General features: G+C 49.4%; 1 protein-coding gene across 2 annotated transcripts in view; it reads left to right on the forward strand.

The window, feature by feature from the left end:
• SUGP1 (SURP and G-patch domain containing 1) overlaps positions 1–22,894 on the forward strand; it is a 786,467-nt gene that overhangs the window by 673,602 nt on the left and 89,971 nt on the right. For both annotated transcript variants that reach the window (XM_069649115.1, XM_069649114.1), the window contains exon 12: positions 16,356–16,462. In XM_069649115.1, the coding sequence (XP_069505216.1) occupies positions 16,356–16,462 (107 nt within the window). The remainder of the gene's footprint in view (positions 1–16,355; positions 16,463–22,894) is intronic.

The raw sequence follows: 22,894 nt of genomic DNA on the forward strand, positions 1-22,894 counted from the left end.
ACTCACTCTCTCTCATCTTGCTCTCCTTGGGCTCGTTCCACATCTTGTTCCGGGCAGCCCTGTAGGTCCAACCATGTAGTAGCGTCCTCCAGAGTATCAAAAAAGAACATTCTACTTTTGTGCAGCACTTTCAGCCTTGCAGGCTACAGAAGCATATATTTGATAACGGCCATGCGCAGTCTCCTCTTCACCGCCACATAGCTATACCTTTGCCTCTGGACCTGCATGATATAATCAGGATATGCTGTGATAGTAGTCGAAGATGTCTTGATCGTTCCCCCTTTTCTAAAGTACTCCAAAATCTTTTCGCAATCTTTATAGTTCAGTATCTTGGCAATTATTGCGCGAGGAAGGGCTCCAGGCTCCGGTTTTCTCATGAGAGCTCTATGCGCTCGCTCCACTGTGAATCCTTGTGAGAGTTTATCGGCCCCTATTTCTTGCAGGATCATGTCTTGGCCGCCTTCTTCCTCCGGCAGGCCAACCACACAAATGTTATTCCTTCTTGCTCTCCCTTCGGCTTCCTCTGCACGCTTCTCCAGGTTGGCCACTTGCTGCTTTAGTATGTGGACCTCCTTTGCATTATCAGTGCTGGTGGTCGTGTTAGTCTTGACCGCACTCTCCAAGTTACTTGTTCTGTCTGCCAGCGCCCTGACATCCTGTCGCAGCAGGTTGACTTCTATCCCCACTGCGTCTATTTTAGCCTCCAAGGAGGTCCGCAGGTCCGCTATTGCTATCCCCCATGAGTCTCTTGGTTCCGTTATGGCCGTTAGTATCTGGTGGTTGTCAATCCCCAGGGGACTTTCGATGGGTGCATTTGCGCCAGTGTGTGTCGGCGCCGCTGGAGACGGCTGTGTTTTAGCAAACACGTCCATCGTGGGTTGTTTGCTTTTGGCCTTAACCACTCTCCCCGCCATCTTGTGATCTAGCTCAAGTGTCCGAAGCTGTCCTGTTCTTGGCGTGGCAATTCTATTCCTTTGTTCTGCCATATCGGCAGTGGGTCACTCCAGGCCCGGGCTGTTAGCTTGGGGTGCCCCGCATGAGCCAGAGTGCGCTGACCTATGACTTCGGGTGGGTTATGTCCTCCCACGTTTTCAATTAGCCTTATTGCCTCCTGTAGATTGTCTGAACTTTGTACTGTAAGCTCTATGGTGCAATTCTGGTCGTAAGAGGCGCCCAATCAGTACCTCAATGGCTGGTAGCCGCCGCATGTTCGAGTTTTGCCCCAGGTTCCGGACTCATGTGCACTTACACGAGTAGGTGTCTTAGTGGGCCACGCCAATGCTTCTCCTTAAGCGCTGCACCTACGTTGTTTTTGCTTTACAAAGTTACCATGCTTCCTTCCTTTGCTTTGTGTGGGCGTACAGCTCGTAGTTGTTCAGATTTCTCCTTAATTAAACCCCCACTCTGTGCAGCTCCCTCAAATCTCAAACCTCCCAACTTGTCAGTCACCAACAGTTCTTTAGCAGCAGTGCTCTGCCCAGCAGCGCTCTGCGCGTGGTTGCGGCCGCGGGCCCGGGGGCTCACGTTATTCGTTCAGAGTCACACCAGTAGCAGCCCCTTCACCCAGCCATTGTCCACTGCGAGCGCCTCACCGCCGTGATCACACCAATGATCCTTGCTGTGTGCACAGGGCAAGGGGCACCCCGTCATTGGGTCCGTACCGTTGCGCATCCACTCCGACCTCGCCTACCGTGCAGGGGAAGTGCCCGGCAAGGTGCGCAGTCAGGCGAACCGTCTCCACCATGTGCGTTTCTCACTATTAATGCAGACACCTAGCCCAGCCTGCTGCAGATTTCCTCCCCGCTATGTGCAATCGTGCTCTGCTCTCCACAGCCAAATCAAAGGCTCACTCAGCTGGTCCCCGGGCTCTGCACAGCGAGACGGTCTTTGTTAAGGATCTCGGGATACTAATGTATCCAAAGTGTAGAACTGCCTTTGTTCGGCAGCTGCGTCCCGGGCGTCGTGAGTCAAGCCCGTCTGCCTCGTCCTGTGATGTCGATGCAACAATGTACCCCCTCGTGGCCCGGCTTCAGCAGAACATCAGCCGCGTCTTCAAACTCCTACTTCAGGGGCTCTGTAACGGCGTGTGCTTTATAGTAGTCCCGTGAACACTTGCCCGGTCTGTGCAACGTCCATCTCCCGCAATGGGTGGGAGACTTCAGTTATGCCTTGCCACCCGTTCGGGCCACACCTCACACCTTATTTATCATAAGTCCAGCAAAGGGCACCTCCGCCATGGGTTATTGCAGTCCGTTTCAGTAGGGGACACAATCCTCTCGCGTCTGCTGTTTCACCCTTTGTTTTCAGGCGTCCGCCATTTTCTTTGCCACGGCATTCGGTTCCCGGCAGGGACTTTCGATTTTATCCATATCAGCTGCTCTAATCCTGTATCAATGGAGCTTCTTGTGCCCTGCGCCTTTACACGCACGGTCCTTCAACAGCAAAAAAGTTCATGTTTGTTTTCATGCAGTTTTAAGTCGGATGATGTCCGGATCTCCAGGAGCTCCAGTGACCCCACGTCCTCCTACATGGCTCGCTAGCCTTGCCCCCTCTTTACTTGTTAAGTTCTAGGCGTTGCTTCTTCATCTAGACCTCCACCCTACTCCAAACCCTTTAGCCCTCTCCCACTGCCACTATGTCCAGATCCTAGTCACGGGTTGTACAGCCAGGGCCTCACATCTACCATTACTACAATCCCTAGCTACCCAACACCGGATGGAGACCTCACCCCACAAGAATCCCCCTCTCCCACCTGTCCTGATCCCCAGCCTTCCCCCCCCCCCATTGCTCACCCCGCACGGCACCTAGCCAGCGCTGTAGCACCCACCTTCACGACCTCATCCCTCTATTCCCCCCCCTTGGAGCACAACTTTAGACACCTCCCCTCGCACTTCATTATACCCTGATGTTGCTTGCTCACTCTCCTACCACCACCCCGCATCCAACTCTAAAATCAGAGGTGCATTCTGGCACACCAATCACCTCCCTCCTCAGAAGCCTATTTCCCACCCCCCTTCTCCCACCCTAACTTTTTGTCTTCCACCCTCCCTCTGACACCTATTGAGAGCTCCCTGATACCCCACGCGAAAACACCAAGCCCCCTATTGAACTCCCAAGCCAGATGAGTCCTCTGGTGCTCCAAACAGCGCAAATCCACCTCTTCCTCCACCCCTTTCTTGCACCTTCCAAGGAACATCCCTCCCTTTTGCTTCCCCATTTCCCCAGTCCCTCCTCTTAACCCATTTCAGAACTCTCCTCCCTCTCGCCTACCCCCTCCAACCCTCTTAACTGCTTCTCGACCCCCGCCACCAAACCACCCCTTTCATATCCTGTCCACTCTCTGAAAGCAGCATAAGCAGCATGTCTCGTCCTCGCAAGAACGTTGGCTTCATTGCCCTTCCCTTCTGACGCCACCCTCTCACACCCCTATAGAACAAGAATGCGGAAAACAAGACTGGTCCTCTTCCTCGACTCTCTACTCGTCACCACTTCTACCTCAACCCATCCTCCCAATCCCTCCCTCCCCTACCCCCTCATACTCCCTGCTGCCCTCGCCCTGCTTCCACCCCCTCTCTTGAATTCTCACCCTGCACACCAGAACCCCCGACTCCTTCCATACTCACTCCAATTTCTAGCCCCCTAAACCTCTTCACACCCACTGACCAACTCTTCACTCGCCTGTCCCCCCTCGACTCTTACCACACCCCTCACTTATCCTCCTCCGCCCACCTACTCTTCCCAGCCTCCACTGACGTAACCCCATCTCCCGTCACTCAAAATCCACTTGCCTCCCTTCAATCCCATGAAGCACCCTCCCGAACCCACCTCACCCTGTCTCAGCAACCTAGAATGTCCACTCCTCCCCTCCAATCTCCCAAGCTCCTCAGGCTCCCACTCAGGTGACATCCATTAAGACCACATACCCTCACAAAATCAACTGCATCCTTTTTAATGCCCGCTCCGTAGCAAGAAACAGACGCAGCATCTTCGACCTCCTTCGAGCCCGACCTCGTCTTGATCACCGAAACTTGGTTCTCCGATAACTTTGCCCCTGTTGCATATGAATCCTACTCCCCTGGCTACTCGCTCATCCCCCACAATAGACCCTCCAGAGGAGGCGGAGTGGCAATCCTCTTCAATTCTCATTTCTCCGTCTCACTCGTCGAATCTCAGACATGCATTCCCTCATGTGAATCCCTTCTAGTTAAACTCTTGCTACCTCCGACTTTCTCCCACAGCTTCCTACTCCTTTACAGACCCCCTGGTTACGACCGGTATTTCTCCAATAACCTCTGTAATTCTGTAGCCACCATTCAAATAAATCACCCCTCTCAATCTCCTTGGAGATTTCAATATCTGGTTGGACATTCCCAGCAACCCCATGACGCATCCACTGGTCGACAGTCTTGATGCGCTCAACCTCTTACCTTCATATGACTTGTCCAACCCACTCTAGGGGGGCCCACCCTTGATGCAATTTTCAACTCCCATGACCTGATTCATATATCCCGCCCCAAACCACTCATCTGGACTGACCACTTTGTCATCCCCTTCTCTATCCTCACACCCGCCCCTCCCCCTACAGCCCCCCTGGTCTCCCCCAAGACCTCAAATTCTGGAACAAAGTGAATATCCTTCCTGACCTTGCTGAAGCTCTAATTTTTAGATCCCCCCCTACAATACCCCTCCCCGACAGAGCCTTAACCATAGGCTCTTTCGACTCTTGGCCCAATAACTCACAAATTCCTCTCACCCCCTCGCGCCATGCTTCCTCACGCAATGGACCATTCCCCAAATAGTTCTCGTCCCACCTGGGGAACATCAAAAAACAAAATAACTCTCTGGAACGCAATTGGCGAGCATCTAAAACCAAAAATTCGAAAAGCCAAAAAGGCCTATTAAAACAAACAAATTCTCAACTGCGGCAACCCCAGCAAAGAACACCACAGAATCAGATCAGAATTATTCAAACCCAATTGCACCTCACCCAATCGACCCCATCTCAATCGATCTGCGATTCCCTCTCCCTATACTTCTACACCACTGCTCTTGACAGGACAACCTCGCTTGACGACAAACTGTCCCTCCTCTCCCCCCTGCCCCCACAACCGACCAATCCAACACCCCCTGAGCCCGTCGCCCCGACCCCCACCTTTCGACTCCTTCAAACCCATCTCCAGAGACGAGTTTCTTGACCTATCTGCCAGCAAACTGTCTGGGTCACCCCTCGACCCCTACCCTGCTTCTGTCGTAAAAAAATATTCTCATTCACCTGCGCAGGAGAACATGCAAGAGCAATACTAAAGGACTCCCTCAGCTCTGGCATTTTCCCCGATGCCTTCAAAATTGTGCATGTCAAGCCTCTTCTTAAAAAGCCATCCCTTGACCCCTTTGACCCCAAAAACTACAGACCCATCTCGAACACCAGATGCCTTGCAAAACTCATCGACCCAACAGCATACTCCCAGCTCAACGCCTTTTGTAGAATCCAACAACCTCCCCGATCCCACACAATCTGGCTTCAGACCACGCCATGGAACTGAAACCACTCTGACCTCTATCTGGGATTATTTTAAGATCACTGCAGACTCAGAAGAATGCGATGCAACAATTCTCCTCGATCTCTCTGCAGCCTTTGACACGGTTAACCACTCAGTCCTACTTGACCACACCCACTCCTTTGGAATCCGTGGCACTGCTCTCAACTGGATCGCTTCCTTCTTCAGCAACAGGACACAAATAGCCCTGATCTCCCCATTTGTCTCGGCTGCTCGCTCGGTTAACACTGGAGTACCGCAAGGCGCATGCCTATCTGCTCTCCTATTCAACCTCTATATGCCCAATCTTCCTGGAATCCTCTGCATGCACAACATCTACAACTACACTTACGATACCCAAATCATCCTAAGAATCCCCAATTCGTGCACCAACCTCCAGCCAGACCTTGAAGCCTGTCTTCGAGATATTGACCAATGGATGACCATAAACTACCTTCGAGGGGATTGGGTCCTCCGACGTATTCCATATCTATGACATGTAATCACCACAGCTGTGCTGCTTCGGAAACTTTTTCCTGCGTCAATGACGTCGATGCGCCGTCGCCGAGGACGACCTCCGACGTCATCCGTTGTGATAAGTAGGACGCACGACGCCCGTAGCCTCAGTTCCGTTTTTTCCGCAAACGTGTTGCTTCATGAATCTCGGTTACGCCTCGACTCTTTGGAGTTCTGTTCTTCTCGGTTCTTCGAACCTGTTCGTTTTTGTGAGAAAATCCTTCGTGAGAAGATGTCTTCTACTTCGTCTTCGACCCCGCGTCCGGGCTTCAAGAAGTGCGGGGAGTGTGGGTCCAAGATGTCGGTGACGGACTTGCACGACGCCTCCCTCTGGTGCCTCGCGGAGGCCCACGACATGGATGACTGTATCGACTGCCAGTCGCTCATGTCCAAAGCCTTACGGGAACGTAAGAAGTTGTCGGTAGGTCGGGTGTCCAAGCCCCGGAAGTCGAAGTCTGCGGGGCTTTCGACGGATGATTCGAGAGGTGACTCTCCGCATCGTCGTCTGAAGTCTCGTGGGTCTCCATCTAGAAGTCGGTCTCGCCACTCCTCGGCCTCTTCGAGGCATTCTCGGAAGCGCCGACAGCGGTCGTCTTCCAGGTCCTCTTCTGAGGACTCTGCCCGGCACGTCGCTTACCCCACCAGCCGTGCGACGCCGGAGGAATGGGCTTCCTTCGGGAAGAAAATGCTGGCGATTCTCGAGTCGCAGGGTACTAAGCCGTCCGCGCCCCCGAGTGGGGTCGGCCGTGAGAGGTCGAGAGACACTGCTCGCAAGAGTGGTCGGCACGAGTCACGGGAGAGGTCCCGTTTGGACAAGGGGACTCGTTCTCGACAGACCCGTTCCAGGTCCCGGTCCTCGACGCGTTCGAGACCGTGTGCACCTGTGATGTCTTCGAGGGCATCGACAGGCTTTGTCGAGGCTCCGGCTCTGAGGAAGTCGTTGAAGCCGTCGACGCTCAGGTCGTCGAAGGACACGCTCGGAGCTCTGGCTTCGAGGTCTGTGTCGACGCCGTCGATGCTGGCGGCGCTGCATCTGGCGTCGACGCCGATTTACTCGACACCGATCCTCTCGGCGCCGATGCCTGTTCTCTCGACGCCGGTGCCGATTCACTCGATGCCTTTCGTGGCCGGGGTGTCAGAGGTGCCCCGTGGCACGGGGGAACCCCCTAGGAGTGCTCTAGTTAAGAGCACTCTCGGGTGCCTTCTTTTCACCACCTGGAATATATTTCGGAGGTGGATGAGGATTCTGATGGCCTGGTTCCTAGTCAGGTTCCAGATGAGATGGTCTCGGGCCATAGTCAATTTGACGATTTGAGGCAGTCACTCCATGATGCCAGTGGACTAGACACCTCTCCGGAGGTGGAGTTTTGTAGGCCTGAGCCTGACTCTCATGCCGATTCCTCGTACCGGTGCCTTATGGATAGGGTCTCTGAGTACTTGGGATGGTCTGCTCCCCCAGGGGCGTTTGTGCAGGATGATCTCACTGACGTCCTTGATGTTGGTCCCCCAACTGACCCGTTACTGCCGTTTCATATGGCTCTACCGAGAAGGGTGGCGGCGGCTTGGACTGCTCCGGAGAGTCTCCCGGCGGTGGGCAGGTCCTTGTCGCGAAAATACCGTCCAGGCAGTAGCGACCCCTGCTACGTGACCAGGCACCCCACTCCGGAGAGTTTGGTGGTGCAGGTGGCCATGGTCCCGGCAAAGCAGGCGTCGTACCCTACCATCCCTCCTGATAGGGACGACAAACGTTTTGATGGCTGGGCGAAGAAAGTGTTTTCTTCAGGTGGTATGGCGCTTCAGGCGGCCAACTCCATATGTGCCTTGTCTCATTTCACACACACTCTGTGGAACTGTGTTGCGTTAGCGGCTGAACATATTCCTGAAGGGGACGAACGGGATGGTTTCCTTGCTATGGTCCAGGATGGTAAGGATACCATGTGTGAGTCCGTTCAGTCGGGTTTGGACATGGCTGAATGCGTCAGCATGTCCATGGCGGCGAGCACCGTGATACGCAGGTTTGCATGGTTGCGGAAGTCGGGGTTTGCTCCTGATGTGCAGTCCCGGCTCCTCAACATGCCCTTTGACGGTGAACACCTTTTTGGCAGCAAGACTGACTAGAGCCTTGAGGTTGCAGACCTCCAAAGCTGCAGCGAAGTCGTTGGGCGCTGCAGTTCGCAAGCCTCTGCCTTTTCGTCCTAGGGGACAGCAATGGAGGGGTGGTTCCTTTCGCTATTACTCGTCCTTCAGTAAAGCGAGAGAAGCTGGCAGTCAGAGGCCAACACAGGGGTACCAAAGGTGGACAACAGGGTACCCGTGGTGCCAAGGCCGCTCGGGCAGTTGCCTCTTTGCCCTCAGGTAACGCCGCAGCCGCTACCACTCAGTCATGAGGCCATGTCCCATGGCTCGCCGGTTGGGGGAAGGCTGGCGCAGCATCTTGTAGAGTGGCGTGCCATTACTTCAGATGTGTGGGTTCTGGAGATCATAACCCACGGCTACTGTCTTCCCTTTCGGCAGAGGCCTCAAGACAATCCACCAGGGAACCTCTTTGAAGAGTTCGGATCCACTCCTTGCGCAGGAAAGGTTTCGAAGAAAGACGGGGGATTGAGACCCATCATGGACTTGCGCGGTTTGAACAAACTCCTCAGGAAGGAAGTTCAAGGTGGTTACTCTCTCTCAAGTCCTCCAGGCCCTTCAGCTTCAGGACTGGTTGGTGTCTTTCGACCTCAAGGATGCTTACTTCCATGTGCCGATCCATCCCGAGCACAAGAAGTACCTGAGGTTCGCGGTTGGCGACTCGCACTTTCAGTTTCGGGTCCTGCCGTTCGGATTGACCTCTTCCCCGAGGGTTTTCACCAAGCTCATGGTGGTGGTGGCAGCGCATCTCAGGCAAGGGTGGATTCACGTCTACCCCTACCTGGACGATTGGTTGATCAGGGGGAGCTCTCCCGAGCAAGTCCTGGATCAACTGTCCGTCACCTGCCACTCCCTTCACAGGCTGGGCTTCTCCCACAATTTAAAGAAGTTCCATTTGATGGCAACACAGTGGCTCCAGTACATCGGAGCAGTGCTCGACACGTCCCTGGGGCAGTGTTTTCCTCCCCAGGTGTGGGCTCTTCACGTTCAGCAGATGGTGCACAAGTTTCAGCATGCCCAGAAGCTCCCAGCGTTCAAGTTCTTGAGGTTGCTTGGCCTCATGGCATCCTGCATTCTTCTGGTGCCAGAGGCTCGCCTGCGGATGAGGTCTTTGCAGTGGGCACTCAAGATGCAATGGTCGCAGTCCTCCGGCAGGATGTCGGACCCGTTTCAGGTGCCGCCCTCGGTCGCCCAGGACCTTCTGTGGTGGGCCGTTGAAGGCAACTTGATGAAGGGGGCTCCGTTTTGGCTTTCCTGGCCAGAGGTGACGATCGTGACGGATGCATCCCTCACGGGATGGGGAGCTCATGCCAACGAGTTGACAGTCAGCGGTCGTTGGTCTTCGTCGGAGTCCAAACTCCATATCAATCTGTTGGAGCCGAGGGCCGTCAGGCTAGCCCTGAAGGCTTTTCTGCCGACAGTGCGAGGAAAGACTGTCTGGATCCTGACGGACAAAACAGTGGCCATGCACTACCTCAACAAAAGGGGGGTGGGGGGGTCACTTCCTCTGTGCAGGGAGGCGATGCAGCTCGAGTTCTGGGCCATCCATCAGGAAGTTTCGATCTCGGCAGTTCATCTGGCCGGAGACGAACGTGACGGCGGACGCTCTGAGCAGGCAGAGCATGATCTCTCATGAGTGGGAGTTGGCTCAGGAGATTCTCCTGGAGATCTTCGCCCTTTGGGGGACCCAAGTGGATCTCTTCGCTTCCGGTGTCAACCGGAAGTGCGAGAGGTTCTGCTCGTGGGAATTTCCTCCAAAAGGAGCCTTTAGGAGACTCGTTCGTGGTGGAGTGGTCATTCCCACTACTGTACGCGTTTCCTCCAGTCCCCGTCATCCCGCAAGTGCTGCGGAGGTTACGGAAGTTCGGTTCCTGGATGATCCTCATTGCTCCGGCGTGGGCTCGGAGGACATGGTACCCGGACCTTCTAGACTTGTCCATCTGCCCTCCACGTCGTCTTCCCTACCGAGACGATCTGCTCTCAAGGGAGGTGGGTCAGGTTCTCCATCCAGAGGTCAGATCCCTCAACCTTCACGCTTGGCTTCTGAAAGGTTGAGGTATAAGGATTGGGACCTCCCTGATGGAGGTGTTGCTCTCGGCCCGACGGCGAGCAACAAAGTCTCTGTACCGTTGCCGTACGTTCTGCGACTGGTGCAGAGTTCAGAATGTGGATCCTTTTGCATGTGACATCCCCATGGTTCTGTCAGTTTTACTTTCTTTGGCCCACAGGGGCTTGCAAGTGGGTACCATTAAAGGTTACCTGGCGGCGCTGTCCATCTTTAAGCGCTCGTCTGAAGAGTGTTCCTACTTGAAAATCCCTTTAATTTCACAGTTTCTGAAAGGACTCACTAATTTGTTCCCTCCATCACCTTTCCTGGTGCTTGGTTGGGATTTAAACCTTGTTCTCGGGTTTCTAACGGGCGCTCCCTTTGAGCCTTTGCACTCTTGTCCTTTGAGGCTGTTAACTCTGAAAACTGTGTTTCTGGTTGCGGTTACTTCCGCTCGCAGAGTGAGTGAGTTACAGGCACTTTCAGTTTAGCCTCCCTTCACTGTTTTCTATAAGGACAGGGTTGTCCTTAGAGTCCGTCCTTCTTTTCTTCCGAAGGTAGTGACGGAATTTCATTTGGCCCAGAAGGTTGTTCTTCCGGCATTCTATCCTCCTCCACATCCTGGTAAGGAAGAGGAGAGGCTCCATAGGCTTGATCCTAGGAGAGCTGTAAGCTTTTATGTTTCACGCATGTCCCGGGTCAGAGTGGACGATCAACTCTTTATTGGTTACGCTGGAAAGCGTTTGGGACAAGCTGTGACGAAACAGACTTTGTCTCGCTGGATTATTTTGGCCATCTCAGAGTGTTACTGCTTGGCGGGTAAGGACCCGCTGGCTTGCGGGCCCATTCTACCAGGAGTATGGCTGCATCTACTGCCCTGCAGAGGGGTGTTCCTATTCGCAACATCTGTGATGCAGCCACCTGGGCTTCAGTACATACATTTGTATGTCACTATTCCCTCGATTCCATCCGAGGACAGGATCTGGCCTTTGGCAAGGTGGTTCTTTGCTCTGCTATTTGATTGGCAATTCCAAAATTTTAATTCTAAATTCTTTTCCCTCCTCCTTGCTCTGGTACTGCTTTGGGAGTCTGTCATAGATATGGAATACGTCGGAGGACCCAATCCCCTCGAAGAACAAGTTACTTTCTTACCTGGTAACGTTCTTTCGATGGGATGGTCCGACGACGTATTCCATATCGCTCCCTCCCTACCTTCCCCGCTGGAGAATTTCTTATGCGATTGCCGCTTACGTTCCGCAAGACTCTGTCTGACTGGCAGTAGACTAATGTCACACGTTCTGGGGGAAAAAACTACAACTGAGGCTATGGGCGTCGTGCGTCCTACTTATCACATCGGATGACGTCGGAGGAGGTCCTCGGCAACGGCGCATCGACGTCATCGACGCAGACGCCGAAAAAAGTTTCCGAAGCAGCACAGCTGTGGTGATTACCTGTCATAGATATGGAATACGTCGTCGGACCATCCCATCGAAAGAACGTTACCAGGTTAGAAAGTAACTTGTTCTTTTCTTAAACCCCACTAAAACCGAAATCCTGGTGTGCGGCGAAACTGCCCTTCTACCTCATCCACTCCCATGGCCGCCTCTCCCTTCACTGGCCTAGTTTTGGTGATTCCAACCTCTAACTCTGTCAGAATTGGAGGATCCACCTTCTCAACCTTGGCCCCTATTCTCGCTTCTCCCAGATATTCCACTATGACATTCCTCAAAATTCTAAAAACGTGTCTCTTTCCGTAATACCAACCACAACCTTCTGACGAGATTGAAACCCTAGCAACCCGATGACTAATGCTCATTGAAACTCCCAACAATGTCATCAATGACTACGCTCATTAATTTGGCTATTCAGCAACTGCATGCTTGAAATGCAGAACAATCATCTCCTTAGATCATAATTCCATGCAATTCCCTCTCCTTACTAATATTCACATATCCTTGCCAGTATCCTTGCTGCCTCTTCACCATACTACACCCACAACAAAGCCTCTGGCAACTCCCTGTCCGCCTCAGGTATGCTTCCCGCCCCCACAGTTTCGCTATGTACCCCGCCTGCCCCTCTGTTTCCCCATGTAGTAACTGGATGCCCCACCCCCCTGTGTTATGTCGCTATATGCCCCTGCGGTCCCCTGTGCTATCACTGTGTGCACCCAAGCCCCCTCTGGTCCCCTGTGTTGTCGCTGTGTACCCCCTGCCCTCTGGTTCCCTGTGATGTTGCTGTGAACCCCTATGGTCCCCCGTGCTAGCTCTGTATGCCTATCCCCCTCTAGTCCCCGTGATGTCTTGCTGTTGGGCAGGATTTGGAGCAGTACCCTTTGGGTGCACTACAACAATCTTGACCTCCTGGCAATAGGAACCCAACTTTTGGTATAAGTACTACACAGTAGTGTGGCTGAGCAGCCAGGCTTATCTCAAGAGGGGTCAATGTGAGCAGTAGGGGAGTTATACAGAGAGTTTTCAAATACACTTGCACACACACAAGGTTTCTTGATTAAACAATTATGAATTTATTTAAGTCAGTTTGAATAAGCCTTCTTCAGAAGGGGCAATATAATAGTAACACACAAATACACTCCAAAATACACACTTTTAGTTTCTCTAAATCAGCAAATACCCATTTGGCATGGCACACACACTTCCTACACCCTCGGGTGACTTAAATAGCTAGGACACTGTGGAAATTAATATGTCACTGGTACATTTAGAGCAATACTGAGTGTTATAGTAAAGAGATTTCAAAATAAAACGAGATCACACAAATATTCTGAAGCGGGTAAGTACTTTTAAGTCCCCCCGCCCCCCCCCCCACACCCCCCATGCAAAGTAAATTAGCCCTTTCCTGGAGGGAAGGTAAGACACAAGCAGAGGAGAGAAGAGTCATTCAGGGAGCCAGACCAGCCAATGTCAATTGGGCGAAAGTCTAGGTGAGCTGAAGTACTACTTGCAGGTAAGTAAAAGTCTTGCACAATGTTTTAGAAGTCTTTGTAGAAAAAGTAGAATCAAAGTAGGGTCACGAGCTGGGAGGCTTGTGAGAGGTAGAAGATGCAAGCAACTCTACAGAAGCAACTAAGACAAGTCTCAACTGAGGTCAAGTAAGGCTACCACAACGAGAGGTAAGGCCTCTCAGACTTTACAGTACCTTTGGTTAGAAGAAATGGTTCCAGCTGGCTTCTGTTCCTCTGCAGCTCTGTAGTTCCTGTTCCTGGGCCTCTGGCGTGGGGACAAGAGGACGACATCTGGGAACTCCTACACTGCAATGGGATGGTCAGCGGCAGAAAATGACAAACTTCTAGTCAGTGGCACTTCGCGGTTTGAGCTCCTCGGTTACCACTGTGGACTTTACTCGCATCTGGGGTCCACCACTCTGCTGAGGTGGCTCAGGCTTGATCAGTCCAGCTTCAGGGAAGTCCAGAGGATCTTCCACAAGCTCAGGTCTGACTTAAAAGTGATGCACTCCGTTTGGTGTTCCTCTCCCTGGCACCTAGATTACCGCAGCAGCAGTGGAAGTACAGCCAGCTCCAAGAGGATGCCCAAACAAGTTCACGTTGGAGTTGATTGGTCCCACCAATTCAAGGGGAGAAGTCGTCCTTGTAGGGCTTCTTTAGTCGAGGCGAATTCAGAGCTTCAGCACAGCAGCAGGGCCTCACCGGGCAAACCAATGGTCCAGGAGTTGCAGCAGGCGTCTCTTCCAAGCTCTTCCTCGGATTCCTTTTGGCCAGTAGTCTATCTGCCTTATAAGCCAAAAAGCCTTGCCTTTTATGCAGGTTTCTCCCATTCATTCCAGCCTAACTGTCAATCACACAACAGGATGGCTGTCCTTGTCGGACAGCCAGCCGGCCAATCACTTTTTGGTGCATTCCTGTAACCAAGCACAGGGCGTTTCGGGCACCTCCCTCACTTCCTGCCCCTGCCAGAGATATTGGAGCCAGAGGCGGGCTTCACTTGTGAACCCTGCCAAAGACCAAACAAAGGGACCAAACATGTTTTGGCGCGCAGAGTAAATCTCAAGAAGGACCTTTCCAGCAAGAAATAGCAAAAATAGACTGGAGCCATTTGACGAAATGGGCACCCATAGGTGCTTTACTGCAGCTGCGAACGCAGCCCGCAGTAAAAAAAATGATAGTAAAAAGTAAACCACTGCCACTAGCCATTAATTGTAGGAAGGGTAACATAAACATGTTACTTGAGAAACTAGACCAAGGGGATACGAAGTAATATCTGCAGCATCCTATGGTAAGATAGTGTGCTGGGTCTAGAAAGTTACAAATTGTAAGTAAAGTCAATTTTACTTTACTGCTCTTGGAAACAGTAGTTTATCTAAGAGAAGGTATTTAAACCTTTTGGGAAATCTAAGACTTCCCTGTGCCACTGCACTGAAGGTGCTGTCACAATGCAAAGATGCCTATGGAGTTTGTCAGACTCCAAATCACAGAAAAATACATGAGGGGGGAAAAAGGTCTCACTCTCCAGGTTAGAAATTAAGTCTTAAAGACCAGCAAAAAGAGCGGGAGGTCTCGAAGGTAGAAGGGAATTAGCACATTTCTGAGAATTCTCCCAACACCTGTGTAACAACCTTACTGCTCACATTGACCCCTATTGAGATAGGCCTGGCTGCTCAGCCACACTACCAACCTGTATAGTACAGACGTATACCAAAGATTGGGTTACCTATTGCCAGGAGGACAAGGCTGGTGCAGTCTCCCACAGGGTACTTTCAAACTTTAGCTTTGCTGATTATGTAATTGGAGGGTCATCAAGGCGGGCGTGCTAGAAGCTGAAGTGGCATCAGAGCTAGAGAGCGACTGTTAGGAAAATCCTCAACCTTGGCAAGTTTCTAGTTCAAGAAGACCAATCTGCACCTTGGATGCAGGGATTCTTGTAACATTGTCTGATTCTGTAAGAGGTGTTGAGCATGGATGAGCAGTCAGGGCTTGAGGGAAGCAGGTAGAAAAGAGGGTGCAGAGTAGCACACAATATTTGGGATTGTATGCACAGTAAATGTATGAGAACACATTTTTATTGTCTATATAGCTGTGAGAAACCTGCTTATATATTACGTTCAAGGTGGCTAACTTTTTGAGCATAGTCTCCTTAGACGTTACTAGATGTTCACAACAGTACTTGAGTATCTAGTTTGAGGCGTCTTTAGATCAAGGATTTAGAACTTGGCTAGGGTGAAGGGGAAAAATAGTAAACCTTTCAAACCCTAGGCAGGGTTAGCACAAGTCGCAGTTGTGCTCAGCGTGATCCAATGCTTTCCTATGTGTTCAATGTTGGTGTGCGCAGCAAAGCCTCCAGTTAAGAAGAGGAGCTGTCGGTTGTCCTTCACGGAAGAGTGGCAGTCCCCAGTCCAAGGAGAAATGTGCAAGCACCCTGCACAAGGTCACAGGACTTTAAACGGTGAACATGGTGCTGCCGCTCTGTGCAGCTACTTACGTCTGCCCTGCAGCTCCAGGGCAAACAGTGTAGTTGGAGGCCCAACATTTCAAGAGTAGGTAAGACTGTAGTGTCGAAGACCGAAGAAAGCTCCATTTACTGTGGGTTCCTTGCAGCAGTGGCAGAGGTACCTTGTACAAGATAAGTCTGTTAAGTGACTACATGTGCTATTTGGATGAGGGCCACATTCCCAAGGTGAGTAATTAATTAGACTGCCTACCAAGATGAGAGATGGGAGCACTGGTGTGTTTCTCTAGGTGCCTGGAGCGTGCAGTTTTTTAGCAATAATTGTGGAGTGCTGGACCTAGAGCCTTTGTATTCCTTAGGTGAGTTGTCCTTCCAGGTGCTTTGGCATGAATTGAAAATGACATTTGTTAAGGTTATGATTCACATTCCTTTTCGTAAACAATTCTTGTGGTCTCGCTGCATCACGTAAGTGGACTGAACTTTAAATAGTAGTGGTGCACTTTATGGATCAGGAACATCCATTGCAGCATTTGGTTTCAGGAAATGGGAACAATAATAGTCAGTGTTTGCAAATTCTGTGCAACATGAGTTTTATGGAAAATTAATTGTTCACAAATTTGTGCAATAAAATGCATGTGTTTCAATTTAAGGCCTTTTGTCTCCAAAGGGCATTTCTCAATGCTTTTCCATGTTTGTGTGCAGAGTGGGCGGAGCAGTTGACCGAAATGGGGCGTGGAAAGCACTTCATTGGAGACTTCCTACCGCCAGACGAGCTGGATAAGTTTATGGAGACATTCAAGGCCTTGAAGGTGAGATTGTAGTTGAAGTTCATTCAAAAACATTTAATACTGCTTGTGCAATATGCCATTGGTTGGCCTGTGTTTTTGGCCCCCATGTTGTCCATTTGAGCATATGTAGCTCAATATTGTAACTTCCTAATTCATTCAAAGAGCATGAACGAGACAGACTTCTCAAGTGCACAATACAACCGTTGGTCTTTAGACACTGGAGAACTGCTGTCAGGGTGTCTCAGTACAGGCAAGTCCTGTCCTTGTGCTTAAAGGGCGAAGAGATAGGAATCGGGCAAGTAGGACTGTCACTGGATGGACTCCCCACCAATGTATCTCTTTGCGAAATGGAAAAGCGTCCCTCACGGGTTTGTCGGAGGATCATGCTGAAAAGCAAAGCTTTATTTGTTCCCCATGTTTGTATTGGGGGATAGAGCTAAAATCCCTTGACATTGTGCCTGTACTGTACAAGATACTGAGACGCTAAAACATTTGATAGCATTCCCTGCGCTGGCGGAATGTCGATCAATATATTCTTACCATCGGAAGTCAAATTGATGGGGGAGGATTACGGTATTGCTTGTTTAACCCAGGGGATAAGCTTTTGATAGCTGCTAAGAGGTTTGTTAATTTGATGTTCTAAGACTGAATGCCTTCTAATTCATATAGTTTAAACTGCTGAATCACAGATATTTTATAATTGATTCAAACTGTGCACGTTATATAGCGATTATTACTATTTAAATAATTTGGAGTCGTTTTTAGTATTTAAATGGTGTTTCTTTGATAAATGTAGGTCATAGATTTTGGATTTTAAAAATTCATATGATTAGGGTACTAGGAATAGGAGCATGAATGTAGTGATTTCGTTGATTAGGACATTTTTAAATTATTCAGATTGCATAATTTGCACTAGGATGTAATTGTGATGTAGGCAGTGAATTAATTTTATATAGATGGTTTGGGCAGTAAAAATATGAAATATGAATATGGAGATATGGAATACAAATGTATTAACTGTATTGATTAGGTAACTGATATTTAAATGCGTATTAACCCAGCATAATGAAATGGGCTGTCTGTAAAATAATTGACGTGAAACATTTATTTGACGTGCAATATCTGTTTTTAAAATATTGTTTTTTATTTTTACGGTTGTGAAAAGTTTTCTTTGTGTGGAAACTATCACAAAAAATAAATGGAAAAGGGTAGGATTGAGTTCTGTATTTCAGTATTACCTGAGGCGAAAGTTCTTGAGACAATGAAGGACCTACAGTGGTTCCAGGAAGATGGTTTGATCCTATACCCCCAAGTAGAGATCAAAATCTGGTTGGCTGATAGCCACCAGATGCATGATAACCTAAATTGTCTCTAGACTAAGAAGACTTTTAAAGTTTTCTGCTCTGTAATAATTAATCGCCAGTATGGGGCCCATGGGAACAGCTTGACATGAGGCTGTATCTAGTTTCACTTGGATCATACAAAGAGCTCTAGTACATGTCTGGCTCATCACTTCTTCCTGAAAGCTGCTTCTTTCTCTTGCTGATCCTTGATCTGCTGCTTTTCTGTTGGGGAGAATTCTCAGATATGCTAATAAAGCTCTTTTTGCTGGACTTTAGGACTTTTAATTTCTAACCTGGAGAGATTGAGACCTTTTTCCCCACTCTTCTTTGTTTCTGTGGTTTGGTCTTGTGTTACTTTTTACTTTGGAGTCTGACTTATGCGCTTTATAAATAAACAAACTAAACAAACTCCATAGCCATCATCTTTACATTGTGACACAAAGCACCTTCAGTGCAGTGGCACAGGGAAGTATGTTAGATTTCCCAAAGGTTTAAATACCTTCTCTTGGTGAAACTGTTTCCAAGAGCAGTGAAGTGAGATTGACTTTACCTGCATTTTGTAACTTTCTAGACCCAGCACACACTATTGTACCATAGGGTGCTAGAGGGGTTGCTTAGTATCCCCTTTGTCTAGTTTCTCATGTAACATTTTTGTTACCCTTTCTACAATTAATGGCTGGTGGCACTGGTTTACTTTTTACTATCATTTCTGTGATTTTTCCGCGGGCTGCACTCGCAGCTGCAGTAAGGCACCCATGGGTGCCCATTTTGTCAAAATGGCCCTGGTCTTGTTTTTTTGCCATTTCCTGTTGGAAAGGTCCTTCTTGAGATTTACTCTATGCGCTCCCTTTGTTCATTTTGTCTTTAGCGGTATTCATGAGTGAAGCCCGCCTCTGGCTCCAGCATGTCTGGCAGGGGCAGGAAGTGAGGAAGCTGCCCGACACTCCCTGTGCTTGGTCTCCTTGGTTACAGGATTGCACCCAAGGGTGATTGGTTGGAGGGCTGTCCTTACAGGACAGTCACCGTGCTGTGTGATTGACAGCTAGGCTGGAATGAATGGGAGAAACCTGCATAAAAGGCGAGCCTTTTTGGCTTGGAAGGTAGTCGACTACTGAACGAAGGAATCCAAAGAAGAACTTGGAAGAGACGCCTGCTGCAACTCCTGGACTATTGGTTTGCCCGGTGAAACCATGATGCCGTGCTGAAGCTCAGAATTCCCCTTGACTAGAGAACCCCTGCAAGGATGACTTCTCCCCCAGGTTGGTGGGACCAATCAACTCCAAAGTGAACTCGTTTGGACATCCTCTCGGAGCTGGCTGTACTTCCGCTGTTGCTGCTGGACCCGAAGTGCCAGGGAGAGGAACCCCAGATCGAGTGCATCGTTTTCAAGTCAGACCAGAGCTCCAGGAAGATCCTTCGTGCTCCCAGGAAGCAGGACTGACCAAGTCTGAGCCACGTCACCAGAGTGCTGGGCCCCAGATGTGATGAAAGTCTAGAGTGGTATCCTAGAGTCTGCAGTGGTGCGATTTGCTGCGACGAGAGGAGCTGAAACCGCAAAGTACCGCTGAATTGAGGTTCCCCCATTGCTGCCGGCAACCTTCCCTTTGTGTTGCAGGAGTCCCCAGAAGTCCTTCCTCTTGTCCTCACAACAGAGGCGCAGGAACAACAGGATCTGCAGAGCCACACAGGAACAGAGCCAGCTGGAACCATTTCTTCTAACCAGAGGTACTGTAAACCTAAGAGGACTTGCCTCTTATTGTGTAGCCTTACTTGTTCTCAGTTGAGACTTGTCTTGGTTGCCACTGCAGAGTTGCTTGGAGCTTTGCCCCTCATGAGCCTCCCAGCTTGTGGCCCTTCAAGTGAATCTTATTTCTACAAACGTTTCTAAAAACATTGTGCAAGACTTTTCACTCGCCTGCAAGAAGACCTTCAGATCCCCTAGATTGTGCTCGACTAACATTGACTGTCCTGGCTCCCTGAGAGACTCTTCATACCTCTGACTTTGTGCTTTTGCCTTTCCTCCAGGAAAGGGTTAATTTACTTTGCGTTGGAGGGTTTAAAAAGTATTTACCAGTTTATGAATTTTCTTAACCTTTGTTTTATTCCCCTATCTAATCCTTTACTCCTAACTCAATATTGCTCTAAATGTAGCAGTGATATATCAATTTCCACATTGTCCTAGCTATTTAAGTCACCTGAGGGTGTAGGAAGTGTCTGTGTGGTATCTAAAGGGGTTCCACACTAGCTACCCTCCCTTGCACCTACAAGGGTGTGACCTTCTTCATACCAAACACAGGGACAGAAATAAAGGAGTATTAAATGCGCCTTCTGCCATTATCAAAATACATATTTTAATTGTTATTCTGTACAAAAAACAATTCATAGTAAAAAAAACAGTAAAAAACATTCACTTTTCTGTATACATATAAAGTAGATTAGAACACATTTTCCTTAGAACCACCTTAATCTCTGCTCTTTTTAGAGCAAGGGTTTGTGAAGTTCGTATTGGATGGTGAGGGCAGATGTTAAATTCTAAGCCTCTAGTCTACTTAAAGTAAGGATAAAATATTGCCCTTTCATGTGTCAACACATTAGTGTTTTTAGGTCCACAAACATGCCACGTGTTCAGATGATTTCTAATCACGTGGGATTGTGGGCCCGTCTTCAGGACGTTTTCTTTTCTTGTGCATACATTCATGTCACAATCCACTGTTGGTTCCTATCCGTCTTATTTTTATGCGGAAAACAACTGTAAAAAAACAAAAATAATCTTTGGTTACTAAAACAAACAAGAGGGGTTGGAGGGGGCATGGTGAATTTGTCACTAAATTTATATTTCTTTTCTCAGGTGTGGGGGGCCCTTTCGAGGCTCATCTGGGGGTGAGATTACACACTTCGGTCTTCAAGCTTTTGTGTTCGTACTATATTGATTTTGCATTGATGCATCATGTTCATATTATATTTATATTTTCTTTGTCAATAAATATTTCTATCTTTTACCTTATTTTGAGGGGCGAGGGAGTAAATGCGCACGCCATTTGTTGTCTTATCAATTTGGTCGCGTTGCTCTCGTGCAAATTCCTTTTCACTTGCTTGACAATTGTATCTGAAAGTGGATTGTGAATGTTACTAAGGGCTAATATCGTTTGGTTTTAAGTTTCCTCAAGAAGCAAATTTGACTTACTTAGTTTTCTGCTTCAGTAACTTCCAGCGTGGTCTCCACGTCTGAATCCTGCAAACAAGAGGTTCGCAGGATCACGTGGCGAGTATCTTTTCATTTCCGACGTGACAACATCATTGCGGCACGTGTTGTGCCGATTAGACATCTTAATTAAAGGCCCACAGGAAGATCCTGTGGTTCCATTTCATACTGCATTACAGAGGAAAATATCAGCCAACTGGGAAACTCCTGAGGTTATCCCGGCAGTTACCCTATATTTGGCAGATAGTTTATCTGCTTCTGACCCTGAATATTTGTCCAAACATCCAACTCCAGAGAGTCTGGTTGTTCAGGCAGCAACTTCATCGAACAGTAGATCTGCCTACCCTACTGTTCCACAAGACAGGGGTGATTAGAGATTTGACGCTATGTCAAAAAAGGTCTTTTCTGCGTGGAGCATGGCACTTAAATCCATTAATGCTACTTGTACGCTCGCTAGATTCAGCCACAGACTTTGGGAGGATGCTTCATCAGCGGCGGACTGCCTCCCTGAAGGTGAAGAAAGGAAAGCTTTTCTGAATATCAATAAATATGGTAAAGAAGTTATGTGCGAATCCCTTCAAACTGGCATTGATTATGCTGATGGTATCAGCAGGGCCATGGCGGCAAGTACTACAATCCGCAGATTTACGTGGTTGTGAAGGTCTGGTTTTGCTGCAGATGTACAGGCCAGACTTTTGAATATGTCCTTTGACGGCTCTTCTTTATTTGGTGAGAAGGCTGATGACAGCCTAGAGAAGTTACAAACATCCAAGGTAGCAGCAAAATCCCTTGGCGCTGCAATCCGTCAAACTCCCTATCGCCCCTCAGGAACCTCTTAGAGAGGTAGGTCCTTTCATTTTTATTCCGCATTCGGAAAAGGCAGAGGACAGCCGGCTCAAAGAGGCCAAAAGAAATTCACCCGAGGTGGACGGGTTAAAAGTACAAAAGCTGCAGAAGCAGCAGGTGCCTCTTTACCCTCGGCATCTGCATCAGCCACCTCTAAACCACTCTGAGGACTCGCCTCACAAGACACCAGTAGGGGGCAGGTTAACTCAACATTTGACGGAATGGCAGGCTATTACATCAGATGGTTGGGCATTGGAAAAAGTTGTCCAAGGTTACTGCGTGGCTTTTCTACGCACTCCTCAGTCATCCACCGGTGAACAACTCTTTGAAGTTTCCAGATCCGCTCCTTTTGCAGGAGATTCTAGACCTGCAGGAGAAAGGTGCCATAGAACCGGTACCTGTAGCGCAGAGGAACAAGGGTGGGTATTCCCCTCAAGAAAGACAAGTTCAAGATGGTAACTCTCTCTCAGATCCTTCAGGCCCTCCAGCTTCAGGACTGGCTGCTATCTCTAGACCTTCAGGATGCTTATTTCCACGTGCCAATCCATCTGAAACACAAATACCTGAGGTTCGCAATTGGCAACTCACTATCAATTTCGAGTTCTGCCATTTGGGCTGACCTCCGCCCGAGGGTCTTCACCAAGCTAATGTCGGTAGTGGCTGCAAGTCTGAGGGAAGGGATCCATGTCTACCCCTACCTAGACGATTGGTTGATCAGAGCAGTATCTTCGGAACAAGCTCGGATCCAACTAGATTATGTCTGCCACTTCCTTCACAAACGTACGCGTTCCCTCCAGTCCCTGTCATTCCTCAGATGATCAGGAGGTTGAGAAGATTCCGATGGACTATGATCCTAATTGCCCCAGACTGGGCCAGGAGAACGTGGACCCGGACCTTCTGGAAATGTCCATCTGCCCTCCGATTCGCCCTCCACACAGGGAGGATCTTCTCTCACAGAAGGGAGGTCAGGTTCTCAATCCAGACATCAGAACCCTCAACCTTCACGCTTGGTTTCTGAAAGGTTGAGATACAAGGATTGGGACCTCCCAGTTGACGTCATGG

This window comes from Ambystoma mexicanum, chromosome 1p, assembly GCF_040938575.1.
Source record: "Ambystoma mexicanum isolate Mex_15411 chromosome 1p, UKY_AmexF1_1, whole genome shotgun sequence".
NCBI lineage: Eukaryota > Metazoa > Chordata > Amphibia > Caudata > Ambystomatidae > Ambystoma > Ambystoma mexicanum.